Source organism: Argiope bruennichi, chromosome 8 (assembly GCF_947563725.1).
Source record: "Argiope bruennichi chromosome 8, qqArgBrue1.1, whole genome shotgun sequence".
NCBI lineage: Eukaryota > Metazoa > Arthropoda > Arachnida > Araneae > Araneidae > Argiope > Argiope bruennichi.
In genome coordinates, this window is record NC_079158.1 from 53,766,663 (window position 1) to 53,784,688 (window position 18,026).

The following is an 18,026-nucleotide window of genomic DNA, read 5'->3' on the forward strand; positions in this document are numbered from 1 at the left end:
GAGTTCTACTTAATTAATTATATTACTTTGAATTATACAGAACTCTTAATTATACAGCCATTCCGGTAAAAAAATATAATCAAAGAAATTTATAATAATGTAATTTATTATTTATAATGCATGTTTTTTTACATGAAAATTGATTAAAGGCATTTTCCTTTGGTTACATTTTGACGAAATTTGAAATTTTTTTTTTCTTTTCTTTTTTTTTTCTTCTTTTTTTTTTTTTTAATTTGGCGGGAATGAAACACGGCAAGATTATTAAACAAATCACACTAAGCTGATGCTTCCCAACGAATGATGCAATAATTTTCCATCTGCTTTTTTCAGTATCTCCATTATTATACTTTTTTTTCTCCCCATCCTGATGTTGCTATTATTTTCTTCCCTTCTGACCGAATCTCTTCCCCACCTTTTTGCTGTGTCCATCCACCAGCTTATCGATGTCATTACTATTCATCTCTAGATCCATAATCTCGGCCTAAAACACCTTCTCGGAAAGTAAGATATCACAGATACTTGCTCAAACCTTTCAGAGTCGCGGTTGACAGCACTTCTTCCAATTTCTTCCACACAGAAATAAAAATTTCTTCAAACATGCAATATAGATTGATACAAACCAATCCAGTATGACAATACTTGACATGTCTCTTCACCACTGGTGCTGCGAAACATCGCTCGCTAAGAGAGTCACTTTTTATATATATATTTTTTCTCTTATTCGAATCACTCATTATTTTCATTAAAGGAGGTTTGTAAAATATGCTTAAATATATTTTCAAACATTTTATTAAAATTAGAGATAAACTGGTATGAAATTTAAATTATTATCTCAAAAATGTTTATTTTTCAATTTGAAAGTGGATTAAAAAGAAACACAGAACATTTTCAGCAGTATGCTCATCATCTTCCCTCAATATTTAAATCCTCTTAAACGCGACTGACTTTAATAGAAAACACACTATAATACAAAGTTAATGCTGAAAGGCAGGAACACTATACATCTTCACAACCCGTGTATTGTTAATTATTTTACATTATAAGTACAAGTTAATAAACGCGCTTTAAAGCTGCCTTGCGATTTACTGACGAAATATTTTTTAGTTATTTTTATATATATATATATATATATATATATTATGATGATAGGTTATGACGAATGAAAGACTAATATCACTTTTGTACTCCTCGAATACTCCAAGATGATAGTGATGCGCGAATGCTGTTAGATTGTTTTAAACATTACTAGTTTTAAAAATAGTTTCTGGAGATATAACACCCCCTACACATCCCCAATTATATATTCTGAAATTCTTGATGGAAAATTTTATCATTTCTCACAATGTTCAATTAAAAATCTAATTAATTTTATGAACATTTAGTAGCTAAGATGTAATTACTTACCAAATTTTAAAAGAATTTCACTGTCCCATTCATTATGCAGTGTATCTCCTTAATTTATATATATATATATATATATATATATATATATATTTGCCAATTCTTCTAAAATGTGAATTTTTGTTTAAAAAATGAAATTATTTAAATTAGTGCAAAATCTTACTTGGTGAAACTAAATATTTTTATTTAAAATGCATAAGAACAGGAAATAGAATTAATTGTTCTGTATCCCAGTTTCAAATGTGCTGCAGATTATTTTTCATGGTTTATGTAATGACTCAGAGAATTCTTCAATAAAAAGATCTCCAATTCAACAAATAAATAAGCAAAAATAAGTTTTGTAATTATCGCGTTAACTTATATTCGATCAACCGGAAAGATGACTTTTCTCTAAACAGATTTTGATCAAAATTTGACAGAAATCTGCATATTTGATGTAAAGAGCGTATACCGAATTTCAACCGCCTAACTTAAATCATTTTTGAGTTATTTTTGTCACAGACAGACGGACATTTTCCAAAAATGTGTTTTTTCCAAAAAAGTCTAAAAATCGAGTTTGAACCTTCGAACAGATGGACAGACGGACTTCCACTGAAAAGATTTTGCTCAAAATTTGATAGAAATCTGCAAATTTGATGTTTAGACCAAATTTCAACCGCATACCCCAAAGCGTTTTTGAGTTATATTTGTCACAGATGAACAGACGGACATTTACTAAAAACGTATTTTTCGAACTCAGGGAAGTCTAAAACGCGGAGATTTGTCAAAATCTCAAGTTCGAATTTTTTGTCGATTACTATACTTTCTCTGTACTATGTGTACGAGAAAGTAAAAAACGGAATGAAATATTTGTGGCAATAATTGAAACAATTTGAGTTTTCACTACAGTAATGAATATATTATTATAAAATACGTTTAAAATATAATTAAAAATACGAAACAAATTATATGACAAAATTAATAATAAATTAAATTAAATATAATTTATGATAATTTTTTCGTTTTTTTAGAATTAATAAAACATGTTAACTGTACAAGAAGCTAAGAAATTTTTAGCAACACGTATTATTATATATTTTAAGCGTCAATGCTCCATTTGCATAACTAATAACACATCTGCAGTTGGAATTAAATATTTTTTTCAATCTTATATCTATTGTGAGAAGCCTCCGCTCTCATAATAAATATTTTACGAATTTTTTTTTTCAAGTTGCAGCATCGTTTGTCAAAATATAGAGTATATAATGGAAACTGTTTCAAGACACGCATATCGATACTTCATTAATAAAAATTATTCACGAATCCATATCAATACTTCCTTTCTTTGTATAAAGACATTATTACTTACAAAAAATTACGCATCCAACAAAATATTCGAAAATAAGAAATATGTATATATTTCGATTATATATATATGGATTATGTATTATAAGGTCATTTAACTAATTAAATAGTACTTTCTAAATCAGAATATTTCCCTCCATTCAAATATATCATGATACGTAATTATTGTTGTGTTAATCATGCATATGTATCTCTAGATATTTTCCCTTTCAACCGCAATGAAGCGACATATTTTCTTAACCTTGTACGAAAAGGAACAAAATAACCGGAGCGTAATTTATGATTCGAGAATTTGTATATTAATCAGAGGTTAGTCAAGTAGAACATTTTCCCAGGTTTGATGATTAACCAAATTAATTAACATAATTAAGCAAATATTATCCAGACATTTTCACATCACTGGAAATAAGACAGTTTTCTCAATCAATCTGGAATGTATTATCTGTGCAACAAATTATTTTTCAAAAGTCTTGCGTGATTTGAGGTTAAATGTGCGATAAAAATACCTTTGAATTAAATCAATCCAAATTTCCAATTTTCAAAGATTTTAAGGTGATTCGAATTTCGAAATGTCATAGCATGTTAGTGTTTTAGATTTGTGCAGTCTGGTATTGTTTGATTTTTTTAAAAAAAATTTACCCTTAATTATATATAATTAATTATAAATGTATTTAATATCCTCACAATATGTATCCAGATATATAAATCTAGTAAATAAAACAATGAAAAATATTGCTGAAAAAATATGCTAGAAATATCGTTCAAATGTATTACAATTAAACAAAACGGTATGAAAATAAAATTTCTATCAGTAAATTTAAAGTAAAGTAAAAACTTTTTTTTTTTTTTGCTTTGCATTAATATGAGCCGATAAAAAAAATTAATTAGTGTTTTTTTTTATTAAAAATTCATTTTTTGCAAGATTTGTCATCCGAAAAGGTGCCGAATTTGGTCACTTCAAATTGAATAATCTGCTCTGTAGCGCATTTTGAATGATTTTTTTTCCTATACTATGAGGGTCGGGTTATTAAATAAGTAAAGCAGTCAATTGCCTAGGAGTCTCACAACTTTAGGCAGCTTGAACCCTTGGAGATTTTTTTGCGATATTTTTAAAGTTATTCGATTTTGTGCTTTCATTTAATTATAATGGACATACAATCGAATTTATTCAAAGTGAAATTACATAGAGTGTAAATTAATTTTGAAATGCTATTCTAATAATACTCCTAACTAATTATCTTTTGCAAGTTTTATTTTATAATTCTAAAAAAATGTGGTGCTTTATTATTTTTAATTTAAAAATTAATAGATAACGGAGATTTTCTTTGCAGATTATTGGTTATTACTATTATTTAAAAATATTATGAAATATGCATAAAATATTACATGTAAATTTTAACCTGGTGTGAAAAAATTTCAATGTAAATCGTTAAATCCAGCAATTCCCTAAAATTCAGTTGAAATATTACTATTAGATAGAGATGTAATATGAAATGAAATACAGAATATATATTTTCCTTGATATATTACTTCATATTGCATTTAATATTAAAATTTATTTACATTACATTCTTTTTATTTAAAGGAATGCATATAAGCTTTTGAATAAGTAAATTTTTATTTCAAAATCTGAGAGCATTATTATCCAATTACTCATTAATTTCCACTGTGCTAAAACCTTTCAACCCTTAAATTCGCAGGAAGATTTTAACCTGAGTATGAACCATTTCATGTATATTTTTTCTGTGATATATGAACATCAGGAAACTAATATAAAGTTTCCTGTATATTAGTTGCAAGTTATTTTGTCCCATGGCAAAATAACTTAGTTACTTACATTGCATTGAGATTGCATTGAGTACAAGTATTGAGAATTAAATTGCAATTTTAAAAGGTGATAAAAATATAAAACTTTAAGAAAGCTGTAGATAATTAAAAGAAAGCTTTAGATAATTAAAAGAATAAATTCAAATTTTAAAACAGATTTTGTTTATTCTTGTGAAAACGTGACCATGGTTTTCTCAATATTTTTTGATTATATGAATAAGCAAACTCGATAAGTTGAAAATACTTGTCCTAGCTGAAAGGGGGAAGAGAGGCTGATTGATTAAAAAAATGTTATTAGCTCAACTTCTAAATAAATATATTTAAAAAAAAGAAGAATTTTATAAATTACAAGATATAAAACTAAACATGTGTTTACAATGAATTATTAACTCATTATTAAACAAATTAAAGTATAATTAATTATTTATAATACATTGAAGTATTCATTTAACTGGTTATGTTATATTCTGTCAAACAGGTAGTCCTATAGATTAAAGATTTTAATGTTGTGTTTACTTAAAGTTTATTATTTTCTAGTAATCAAATGCTTTGGTATGCATGTAAGAAAATTACTAAATTTATGATTGATTTTTCCAGAATTCTTTTACAATATTTTTTCTTCCTCTGACATATATATTAAAAAAAGAACATTTTCGAAAAATTTTTATTAAAAAAATCTAGAATACATCATTAATATGCTGATTAATTTAACCATTTATTGGAATATGAAATTAAATTGACAATTTTTTACAAGAAGGGCCTTTTTATGTACATTACTTGGGTTAGCAAATTACTGAAATCCACCTCTACTGTGCTGTATATAGAGTATTATTTTTAAGAATTTATCAGTAAAATTTAATTTAATCAATTTTTGTATCAAATATAGTTTCTTAAATAAAGTAATGGAGTATTTGCATCTAACAACTCAGATGTATTTTAAATTATGAATTTTCTTTCATCATCATATTTTTTATCACCATTTGACTCAATGGAAAATCAACACCATTTCAATGGAAAATCAACACCATTTTGATTTATAGGCTGAATAACTACCTTCTTTTGATATTAAAATATCTTGAAAGTAAAAACTTCTACAATACTTTTTTAGACTGGTAAACTTCAATAATTTTTCCACATGGAGTGAGTAGAAATAAACTCTGTTTAGCCTCATTTATTAGCTAATAAAAATTTCAGGAAAAACGTTATCAAAAAATATCTACTCGATGTAATCTTTGATTCTTTTTTGAACAGATTTCTTTTTAAAAAAATCACTACTTAGATGCAACATTTGCAAACATATTTGAATATTTTTTACACAAAGTAAATATTATATGCTACCAGGTAATGGTATGAAAAATATAAAACTGTAGTAGTAAAAGACGAACATATTAGTATGCAAAAATTATTGATTGCAACCAGAAAATACATTGGCTTCCAATCTGCAGTATTTGCAGAAAGTAGCTGCAGGATTAAAGATAGTTATCTGTCTCTTAAACTTAAAAAAAAAAAAAAAAATTATAAAATTATACTCAGAAAATTGTTGCACTGGTATTTTTTCTTTTGCTAACAATTTTTTTAAATGGCTTCTTGCATAGCATAGAATATAGCAGAATAAATACATATAGTTATTCTATAATGAATTAAAGCATAAGAAAAATGTAAAACATTTTATTAAAAAAAATTGTATAAAAGCAACAGAATGCACAACAACCATTTTCTCAAACATTTACATTTTCTTGATAGAAGTGTTCCATATAACTAACTACCTCATAATGAATTCAAACAGTATATCTTATACAAATACATAAATGGAAATAATATTTACAAATTAATAAACAAAATTAACACAATCTAACACTCAATGCAGTATTTCAAAAATACAATAAAGAATAATTTTTAAAAAATGAATAAAATCTCAAAAGCCAAAATATTTATTTCAAAAAGATTAGACTCAAATATGATTTTGAAAAAAAGTACAAGAAATAAGAATAGATAAGCATTTGGACCTTTCAAACTAAATTGATAAGAAAATTAACTTTTATATCTTTTAGAATATTTTATTCAATGCACTGTTGAATAAAATATTTTCAAAACCTATTTCTTTTACCAAAATTTTATAATTAACAGTCTAAATAACTCTATCATTGTCTCTTTATATTTCATAAAATAAAATACTTTAAGAAACGTCTTATTTCCCCTCTACAGTGCAATTAAATAAATTATATATTCAGAATTTTAAAAAAAATTAAAATAATATTTTAATAGTATAATAATACATTAATTTTATGTATAGGATAAAATTTGAAGTTAAACACATAAAACATTTTCCTCCCAAATTTATGTAGAAATATCATGTGATTGTCTATGAAAAGATTTATTGCAAAAATTTTTAATGAATGTACATATCAAATATTTATAAAGTAGTTTTAAAAAATGAAATGAAAAATATTTAAAATTAAAACTTTATTACTTTCGAAGAATAAAAAAATTGGAAAAATAAAATTCATTAATGCTTTTAAAAAATTATAGAAAATTTATTTAGTAGAGATAAGTTATTATCTTCATATCTCTACTAAATAAAAGGAAACATGCATGCATGTTAGTGTTTTGTGGTGACACCAATATAATTCAAAGCATTTTGAACTTGAGCTACAAAGTTTGGCACAGATTTACTTTGAAAGAAAGGAATGTGCATCTTAGTACAATTTTTACCAAAATGTAATTAATCAAAAATGCTGCAAGCTTTTAGTATTTTGCATGATAATTCTTCAAAATATTATAGCAAATATATAATTGATTTTTACACCATTTTAAAATTTATCTATCCAATGATACTAATTTAATTACTAAGCAATTTTTTATGACTTTTGGTGGCTATTTTTTTAAATTGTTATATTTTAAAAATTATAATTCATTTTACAATTTTTAACAAAAGATTTCAGTATTACAATGAAATTCAAACTGTATACAATGTTTCATTAAATATTTAATTTCACAATTGAAAGTTAAAAAAAGAAAGATTTTGTATATTATCTACACATGAGGAATTAGAAAATGAAACATATAGCTTTAAAAGATAACAATAGGTAATTGAAATAAATTACTCATATATTTAATGCTATTGAAATAAATTACTCATATATTTAAGTTTTTAATGGCACTATGAGATTATGGAACTTAAAACTATCAGTAAGGTCAAAATACACAATACATAAACATGTAGAAAGGATTAAAATAAAGTAATTTTAATCTCTTTCAGAATTTGATGCTTAAAAAAATACTCTGTTGAGAGGATCATGAACATTAAGTAATGTGATCAAGAATAAATTGAAGTTAAATACAACTAATATTTCCAGCAAGCCAGCTGATCACCAAAGATAGCTAATTAAAAATACTAATAATAATGTGCCATGATTTGTATTGAGTTTATTTTAAATGTTACATTTACATATTTAGTATCATTTTCTTCAGCGCATATCAAATTTTTATGTAATGCTTTTGAAATTTCAAAACATTATTGTTTTAAAATTATATTAATCATATAATTTGTAATAATTTTATCTCTTCTTTTTTATGTATATAGTTTTAAAACTGTTGAAGGTAACTGAGTAGGATGAGCCACATATCACAGGTGATTAGGGAAATGGAATTATCTTTGAATTTAAACAAAGCAAAAAATATTCATTTATTTTCAGAATATTATGCACCATAAATATGTTTTGAAGCAACATTTTTAATATTTAGTTTCTATGAATTTGATGTGATAATGAGTCCATTTACACTAGTTAGCTTTGAAAAATACAAATATTGTACAGTATCTCCAGAATGTTCAATATTCTGAATGCTAGGTAATATTTTGATAATATTGCAACAATACTATAAAACATTTTATACTAATAAGATTCAATTTTCTACATTTTATTGCAATACTATATTGTTTTCAGCATATTAAAAGTGATATTTGTATAGAATTGTTAGTTTATAAATATGCTAAATTAATATTACATTCTAATCTCAAAAATGATTAAAGTAAAATGTCTTGGACAATAAAATAGCAAATAACATATTGAAATATGTGTAGGAATATTCTATTCCATTTTTCACATTAGATTTGCTATTGAATAATTTTGTTTGTAACATTTCTCCAATTAATTTACAACTCCAATTAATTTCAACAAGAGATTAATGAAATAATCTTAATTATTTTATGACAAATGTGCAATAGTGCAGCTGCTGAAGGATATAGTAGCAATCATTAATGATAACATATTCTTTAATGGGAAGAGGTAATTTCAAAATTTCAGATGAAATTCTTTATTAGGAATTAACTATTAGGGCTAAAATCATCATTTTAATTAATAAAATATGAAATTTCTTTTTATATGACTCATTTTGGCAGGTTTCCTGCAACTATGTTATATCATGAAATTAATTGATCATCATTTCTACTAATGTTTTTAACAAAATTCATTCCTTCTCTTTGTTAAAAGAGAATGAATGAATTTTTATTCTCTTCTCTTTCATCCATTCTCTTTGTTAAAAGAGAATGAATGAAAAACATTACATTCAAAGAAAAAATTTATTTTCTGACAGAGTTAAAAAAATAATTTCAGTAATTCTGAATGAATAATTTAAAATGAAAAAAAGTTTTCAATCTCATTTCAACTTTGAAAATTTTTTAATTGAACAAGTCAGTTTCTTAATGAATCTGATTATCGACTTAATAAGTTTCATTATCATTAAACTTTAAATTGCAACTATTCAAATTCCATTTATTTGCATTTATATCTGCAGACCTTTATTTCAAACCCTCATGCAAAAAAAAAAAAAAAAAACCTTCTTAAAAAAACCAAATGCTATCTAACAATTATATAAATCTCTCTAAACTTATTATCTTATACTTTTGAGAAGCTTTGTAGGGGTCCTTAAGCAATATAAGTTTTGGGATTTTCCTCACCTGTTTGATTTTTCAGTTTAATTTTTATATAAATATTTTAAAAGAAACAAATATTACAATTGAAAAACAAAACATTTCATAGCTAGTTACTTTCAAAAGAATTTATTTTAGTGATTTACAAATTTTTTTTAGAAATTTAAATGTGACTTTATACAAAAAAAAGTTTTTTTTTGTCAATTTAATAAAAATTTGATATCCAAGTTTTTTTCATGCTGTCAAAGCTTATCCAAATGGTAAACTATGACAGATAATATGTAAGTGTTATATATAAAGTATAGTTAGCTAGTTTTCAAAAGTTCAAAAGATGTTTCATTTTGAAGAATAGTACTTTCTTTGAAAGATTCACTAGATGCAGAAGTCATTCTTTCCTCTCCATTACATATAAATGATCTTTTCTTACCATAAGTTATCATTTGACGACCATGAACTTTAGGAATAATTTCTTCGGTATGCGCTACTTTAGAAGTGTTACTTCTTCTTCTGCCCTTATGAACTAGAGAAGGAGCTGGAAAGAATTATAATAGAAACATTGAATTTCATTGGTCAGTTAGTTAAGACTTGTTATTTAAAAAAAAAAAGCTTTGAATACAAACTAGCATAATGCAATAGTCTGTTATTTCAAATTATTTGTAATTTGTACAAGAAAAGATTTTTATATTTCACAAATTTCATTTTAGGTCGTAAGAGGAAAACCAGGTTCAATTATAAAAATCTTTTTTAATTGGACACTTGTGCTGATAATGTTTCTAAAAAATTATTTAAGTCTAATTAAAAACCTCTTTATATTGAAGTGTTATTACAGTAGCACTGTTTAAAGCAATCATTAGATTTATTAAAAACAATAAGAAATAAATAAATTTTCAAAACTTATTTCAACAATCTATCTTTGTTGGATACTCCATTTAATGTGTCATAATTTATACTATTATAAATACTTCCATATGACATTCTGAAATATTTTTCTCTATGACTTTGGCTAGAGCAGAATTAAGGTTGAATGTTATATGAAATATGATTATTGTAATTACCTCAGAGAAAATCTGAGAAACTTTAATCCTGTGAAAATAGTTTTAACTATTTTAATGTGCAGTCAAAATTGAAAGTAGTATCTTGTAAAGTATAGCATTATAAAACATAATAAATAATATCTTATTATACAAATACTCTATTTTATTAATCACAAATCATTAATATAAGAGTAAATGAAGGTAAGGGAGAAAAAACTTTTTTTGAATAATAAATAATTTAGACAAATAAAAAAACATTAAAACATTTCAAAAAATCATATATACTGAAAATAAACAAAATGCAATAAAAAAAATTGACATTTTTTTTTTTTTTTCCTATCCATTTTTTAAAATTTCAACATAAGAATATTAATTTAATTTGTGAGCTTGAGCTCACAGACTATATATCTGACAAACTTTATTTCAAAAATGAAAATATTAAATTACATTAAATAAGTTCATTAATTTAGGGCTTGAGATTTTTGATAGAATATGAAAATCAAATTACCAGAAAGAACACCAAAGAAGCTCAAACCAGAGATAAGTAGATCATTTGAGTTGCCTTTTCTCTCAAGAGTTTTCATCATTATTTCCAAAGCAGGTAGGAAATCTTTAGGGTTACTTCTAAGGCCTTCTTTAATTCGCTGGCAGAAATCTTCAAATTTTTCCAGAACTTTATTCTAATACAAGGTAATCATGCAGAAAGTCAGTATATATTGTTGAAAGATAAATTCACAGAAGCAAAAAGTAAGTAATGACTAAAATTATACTTAAGATTAATGTAACAAAACAATTTCGATAAAAAGATATAGAGAATGGTAAAAAAAATTCTGCATATTAAAAGTGATCATAGCAAAATGAACTTTGAAGAAAATAACACAAACTACTAAACACTATCTTGTGGATTACAGCTGACTTATATAAATTTAAAAACAGTTAAAACTTCTAACATTTTTTAAGTTATAATTTCTAGCAAAACTTTTGCTTTAAGGTTATCAAAATATCAATTATGAATTAGAAAATACCTCACAAAAATCAAATAAAAAAAATAGAAAATTTTATTATTTATTTATTTTTGAAGGGAAAAAAAACATTTACCAAATTAGGCATTCTAAGTTCGAAATTATAAAATCTTTTAATCTTCAAATAAGACAGAAAGAACTAAAAAGTTTAATACAATAAAGTATGATTTTAAATACCATTCTTTTGTCTATATCAGAGCTATCTTCTAGTACTTTAAGTTCTGTTACATCTCCAGATGTTGTGTGAAGAGGAGAGGATAAAATCCTTTCAGCATCTGTGTTTTTCATATTTTTATTTGATCTCATTTCAGCAGAAGAATCAATAGTCTCATTTGTAGAAACTTCAATGATGCATGTTGATGGGTTTATAAATACATTGGAGGAGACTTGAGTGGCAACTGAAGGTAATGTAACAAGCTCATGACTATTTTCAAGAGATACTAAAACATTTGATGTAGAACTACTCTCAATAGAATGTGAAGAATTAGTTTCAGTAAAAATACATTCTACATTTGAAACAGCATTACTTTCAGCATGAACACCAGAACTAGTATCACTTGATATAATTCCAGGCAAAACAGACTGAGAAACTTCTGCAGGAAATTCAGCAGTTTCAATAAAAGAGGATCCTGTTGCAACAACAAAAAGTTTTTGTTGTAATTCATCATCAATACTACCAACTTTGAACATTTCCATCGGAATTTTCTGAAATACCCAATATTGGTGAATGCAGAGTGCTCCAGACATACCCAAAGAACAAGAACATGTATTTAATTCCACATCAACAGTATGTATTTTCCCATCTCCTTGCTCACTTGGAACAAGGAAATAATTACCTGCAACTTGTTTAATTTCATTATCAACATGAGTTGGAATACCATCTGGATAGTGAGAACGGAAAACATGAGTCACCTTATTGTGAAGTATGTCTAAAAGTTTAATCCTGTAATATGAATCTAAGCAAGTAACTATGTAATTTAAAAGCTGAATAGTATTAAAAGCTTTAGTTTGCTCAAAAACTTTATCCTTTAATGCTCTGACAGCTGCTTCATAATAGTTATTAGCTCCTAGAAGTGGCAGAAGTCTATGGAAGCAAATGCCCCACATGTGCCTTTTTTCCCACAAGCAGTTAGCTTGTTGTAGATATGCAGGATAAAGAATGCTTATATTATCTGCACACAATGATTGATACTTTTCCCCTATTTCAGATTCACTTGAAGCAAACAAAAGAGTTTTTACAAGATACAGCAGATACAGTCGATGATCTCTCAGAATATTGTGTTTTTCATCCCATAGCCACCTCCACATACACTGTAACATTCTAAATACACAAATTACTATGTCAGATTCAGGCCACACATTAAGTAGAGCTGCTTGTTGACTTTCAAAGTCTCCAATCATAAATGCATATGGGCCAGTTTCACTTCTACAGAAAAATGCATGTTCAGGTAATAATTGTTTTAATAGCTGGAAACCAAGAGTAAGAATTGCTGCATTGTTATTGGTGCATAGGATAGCTCCAAGCGGTATGCCTCCTGCTGCAGTGTGTGCAACCATCAACAATATATAATGCTCAGTACGTTCTTTGTTACCAGGAGACTCGCATGTTTCAATATAAACTGTGGTTCCAGATTGAAGCAACGCATGGGCCCTTTTCATCAATGGTGTACAGAGAGCAACAGCATAATCTGTCCCTGATGCACCCATACATAAGCAAACCTGACCCATGTCAGAATTATAATCCTGAATTTTAGAATTCAAAAGATTAATGACATCTTTTTTTGAAGAAGCTGCATAATCTTTGCCGAAATGCTTGTAGTATAATCTGTAGCAAAATGATTTATCTGGGCAGTGATATCGATCCGAAATGATTTGAGAATAAGATGATCCATATTTAATCTGCAAATCAATTTTCAGCATTTCTAATGCAGATGCTGGAGAATGCCCTATTTGGTACAGACTAAGTAGTCTTTCTTCTGCCTCTTTAGACACAGGTCTAAATCTTAAAGAATCAGCACTATTTGTAGGATGATTGTGCACAAAACGAATTTGAATTTCGCATGGGTGTACAGGGTCGACAGGATCCCTCATTTTACTTCGAGAGTATTTAATGTGGCGTCTTATGGCAACAATCATACCTGCAGGACAATTAGTGTTTCTTTTTATTGGAGTTACTGTCTTAGATTTTTTCGGGAAGTCTGACTTATCTGATTTTTCAGCCCTACCTTGATGAAGACAGCGCAAGTAAATTTTGAAGGTATTCACCTTCCCAGTTTTGGGACAGGTGGCTCTAACTCTCATAGTGGTATTGGATTTTATATTAAATTCATGCCACCATTCTTGTGCTTCCTCTTCTGTATATACATTTGTAAGTATTACAGCTTCAAAATGATTTGGCTTATTTTCAAATGGAGTCCACTTCTTTAATTTGTAGGAATAACCACATGGCAGCAATTCCTGTTAAATAAGAATATTTCTTTGATGAAAATAGGAAGTCAGTAAGGATAAAAATGAAAAGGCAGTAAAGATGTAAAGATATAATGAATCATAAATTTTATAAAATTAGGTAGAAACAATTTGAAAGTATTTTCTAAATAATACATGTAAAGCATGTAACATAATTACAATATTTATTATCTAAACAATTAATATAATGCATTTTAGTAAAGTAATTAAATCTATTAATAGGCAAAATTAATAAAGTTCAATATAATCAATGAATTGCTGCAAATATACCATTTTATAATGCAAGATAATAAACAATAAAAAATATCTTTGTCAGCAAACCATAAATATATTGAGAATAATATTCTAATATCTAGTAGGCAAATAACACAAAATTGAGCAAAATATTGAAAGTTTTATTATTATTTTTTTTTTTTACCTGTAACTGCAAAGGAAATTCAATGCCATTATTTTGTGCTGTATCCATAATTCCTTTTTTATTTAAAAATGTTTTTCCACCGAATCCATCTACAAAAATTATGACTTAAATAAGATTTTGTTGAAAACCTGTTATGAATAGACATTTTTAAGGTCAGATAAAGATTTTGAATCTTATTAAATGCATACAAACAAAATCTTTTAAGCCATATGTAATTACTGAAACAAATTTCAAGATTCACAAACTAATCAAATTTAAAGAAACAATTCATAGTAAGTTTGAGTTTATTATCAAAAAGGGCTATAATTAATTGATTTAAAAAATGAAAATAATAGCACAGCAATTACACAATAAGTAAATAAATTTATTTTTAATACAATTAATCTAATATTTAAAAAAGTACATAATTCCTGCTTTCCTCCCCCCCCCCAAAAAAACCCCAGTTATAAAGCATTCAAGAATTATTTATTTATTCATATTCAAATTGCTACATCCTTGGTTTCTTTTTATACTTTCTTCATAATTTGTATTGAAAGTTTACTTCACTTTTGAGAAATTCCTATAGTCAACTGCTAATGATAAGTAACTGTAGAATAAATCTGTATATTTTAACAATGAATTTTACCATAATTAATCTTTTAAAAATTAACTTTGAAACTATTGGATAAAAAAAAGTTTAAAAAAAAAGCTAGCATACAAACACAAAAATATGTATATATATATATACAAGAAAAATTTAAAAAAAAAAAAACTTGAAATATTTCCAATTTTATATAATTTATTAAGAAGAAATTAAATTATCAAATAGAAAATAAATCTGATAAAAAGTAATATATATAAACTAAATATAATGGTTCAAAATTTCTACACTTTGTTTCTGATTATAAAAGTTCATATTGAAGCTTGTATTATATTTGAAACCAAATCAGCTAATTATAACAATATACATTTTTGAAGTTGAAAGTTTCATTGATGAGATATTTTGTCTGACAAATATCTTAAATAAATAATTATTTTAGATTAAAATATGAACCAAAACTTTACATCATCCCTCTATATTTCTTTTTCAATCACATGAAAACTTTCAAACTATGAATGTTTCATCATTGATAAAAAATAATCTTAGAATCAGCATGCATTCAATATAATAAGAAATAATCCTTTTGTATACAAACAATAACTCTCAATTACGTTTATTTAATTGATATTTATAGTTATGATTTTATTCAATTTCAGAACAATCTTTCGTAATACATAATGAAAATTCACTAACACAACTGAAATATGCTTGGCAATATTAACCAATCATTTCTAAAAATTCATTAAAGAAATCTGTATATATTGATTTACTAATATAAGAACTAGAACATACACACAAAAAAATGGTAATTTTTTTAAAAAGCAGGAAAATTTAACATTAAATAATACATAATCATTACACAAAATTCCATGATCTCTTAAGTACTTTTATTTAGATTTTAAACAAGAGTGAAAAAAGGTGTATTGTGTGTATTACTCTAGTTCAGATATCTCGTTATTGTTAAGTCTAGGATTCAAACGAAATTTACAAAATTTATATATATATTAATTTAGTTAATCAATTATTTGTTTTAAAATGATACAGCAATTACTGATACAAAGTAATATGTATAAAACGAAAAAGAGGCACTTGAAAACCAGCACTATATCATTTATGAAGCATATGTAATCGGCAAATTCCATGCACATTCTGGTTTACAGTATTTGACAAGCAAACACGTGCAATGACGGTAAACAAACCGAAAGAATTTTAATTGCAAACAAAATTGCTGCTTACTTTCTTCAAGCCAAACGCGATAGCAACCAAACAAAACGGGAAGAAGCTGTGGTCTAACTGCGCATGCTCTCTGTTCAGCAGGATAGATCGATGTTTCTCCCTTTTTTCTATCATCGCTTTTCTTTCTCCGAAAATAAACGACTAATAATTACTTCTTTCATAACGTCATTGTTAACAAACATTAATTCCTTTGCTACATATACAAATTTAAATGTTTCAATGGTATTATAATAAATTGATTATTGTCATAAAATATTTGTAAAAGATGATAAAAAAAAAAGAAGGGAAAGGGGAGGGGAGCGATTTCTATGAAACTTTCTCGCATACTAAATATATATATATATATATATATATATATATATATATATATATATATATATATATATATATATATATTACTTGTATAAAAGTGAATGTGCATGTGTGCGTGCGTTAGCTTTCTACAGGGCAAACTATTCCACCTAAAGATACCAAATTTGGTCCAGATATACTGAGGAGGGTAAAAATGTGTACCTCGATCGAGGCGATTTTTTTTTTTTTTTGAAATTTGAATTTGAATTAATTAAAAAATAAATTTGAAGTTTTTCTTCGCTAAAACCGTCGAAAATATTCCCATATAAAAATTATTTTTACTCCGTTTTTAAGTTAAAAAAAAAAATATTTTTTCAATAGCGCTAATTTAGTTACAGTAAAATTCTCTGGTCTAAATTTAATTAACTTTTAAACATATTTTCAAATATATTCCACACCAATATTTTCATTGTTGTTTTCTTTTTTCAGCAAGTATTGATCGTGTGATTTTCTTAAATTTTTGAAAACTAAAGAAAAACGTCATTTAATATAGAACAAATAAAAAAGTGAAGTTACAATACCGCTAAATTAATGATCAATGAAGCTATAATAGAGCTTCAGATATAATAGAGCTGTGGTGTCATAGAACTGGTATCCATTAGAAAAGTTCAGATTTACAATGAACAGAACATATATGCTGGCGTCCTGGCATAGGGGCAGCGCGTCTTCTCCGCGATCTGGCCGTTTTAGGTTCGAGTCCCGGTTCGGGCATGGTTGTTGTTTTATCTGTGATATATTAATGTGCCCCACTGTAAAAAAGGGCTGTGCAAGCGAATGTGATGTATGAGTAGCAAAATCGTACTCTTGGCCCTAGTTGACGATACTAAAAACAAGAGACGCTCACTCCCGCTTAAAATCGCTGAATTCGAAATCAGTGGGCTCGTCTATGGCAAGTGCCATCAGAAACAACAACAGCAGAACATATGTCGACTTTTAAAATAGCACAGATTTAAAGTCAGACAATTTGAGGGAATCATACATAGGAAATTTTATCTAAAACGATTTAAAAATAACTAATATCTGCAGTAAACTAGCTGGTCGATAAAGGTGACAAGTTCTTTATTAAAGGTGTCATCCCCTCCCCTCTCTTCCATGAAATTTTGGAACTTTAGTAAGGCTTCGAATATCTTGCAGAACATTGGTGAATAGCAGTTACAAAATATTGATCTATGGCATGAATTTAGCATTCGTACCAAATTTATTGCGATTCTTGGAGATTTTTGGACGATTATCAAAATTTGACATAGAACTACAATTGTAGCTCCAAAATCATACTCAAAATGTGATATATTTAAGTCATTCCTTTTTGAGTTATCACATCTATATGTTGGTGAAAATACAGACCTTCGTAAAATTAACCTTTTGGCTGATTTGATTCCCTATTTGATTGGTATCAACACTTCCGATATTGAATCCA

At 26.4% G+C, this 18,026-nt stretch overlaps 1 protein-coding gene across 2 annotated transcripts; it reads right to left on the reverse strand.

Moving 5' to 3' along the window:
* Positions 1–9,633: 9,633 nt before the first annotated feature.
* LOC129981246 (uncharacterized) lies at positions 9,634–16,360 on the reverse strand. Of its 2 annotated transcripts, none has more exons than XM_056092008.1 (5): positions 16,259–16,360; positions 14,443–14,531; positions 11,736–14,015; positions 11,045–11,216; positions 9,634–10,034 (listed from the first exon to the last, which is right to left on the reverse strand). In XM_056092008.1, exons 2-5 carry the CDS (start codon positions 14,488–14,490, stop codon positions 9,808–9,810), a joined length of 2,727 nt encoding a protein of 908 aa, XP_055947983.1. In that variant the 5' UTR covers positions 14,491–14,531; positions 16,259–16,360; the 3' UTR covers positions 9,634–9,807. The 2 variants fall into 2 exon arrangements, with proteins under 2 accessions (XP_055947983.1, XP_055947982.1); XM_056092007.1 differs by lacking the exon at positions 16,259–16,360 and adding an exon at positions 16,126–16,179.
* Between the last annotated feature and the right edge of the window lie 1,666 nt (positions 16,361–18,026).

Coding starts and splice junctions, on each gene's coding strand:
- LOC129981246 (XM_056092008.1), bottom strand. CDS start 14,490: ATGGATACAGCACAAAATAATGGCATTGAATTTCCTTTGCAGTTACAG. Junction 14,016..14,442: donor AATTTCCTTTGCAGTTACAG/GTAAAAAAAAAA, acceptor CTTATTTAACAG/GAATTGCTGCCATGTGGTTA. Junction 10,035..11,044: donor CTTCTTTGGTGTTCTTTCTG/GTAATTTGATTT, acceptor AATTCTTTCCAG/CTCCTTCTCTAGTTCATAAG.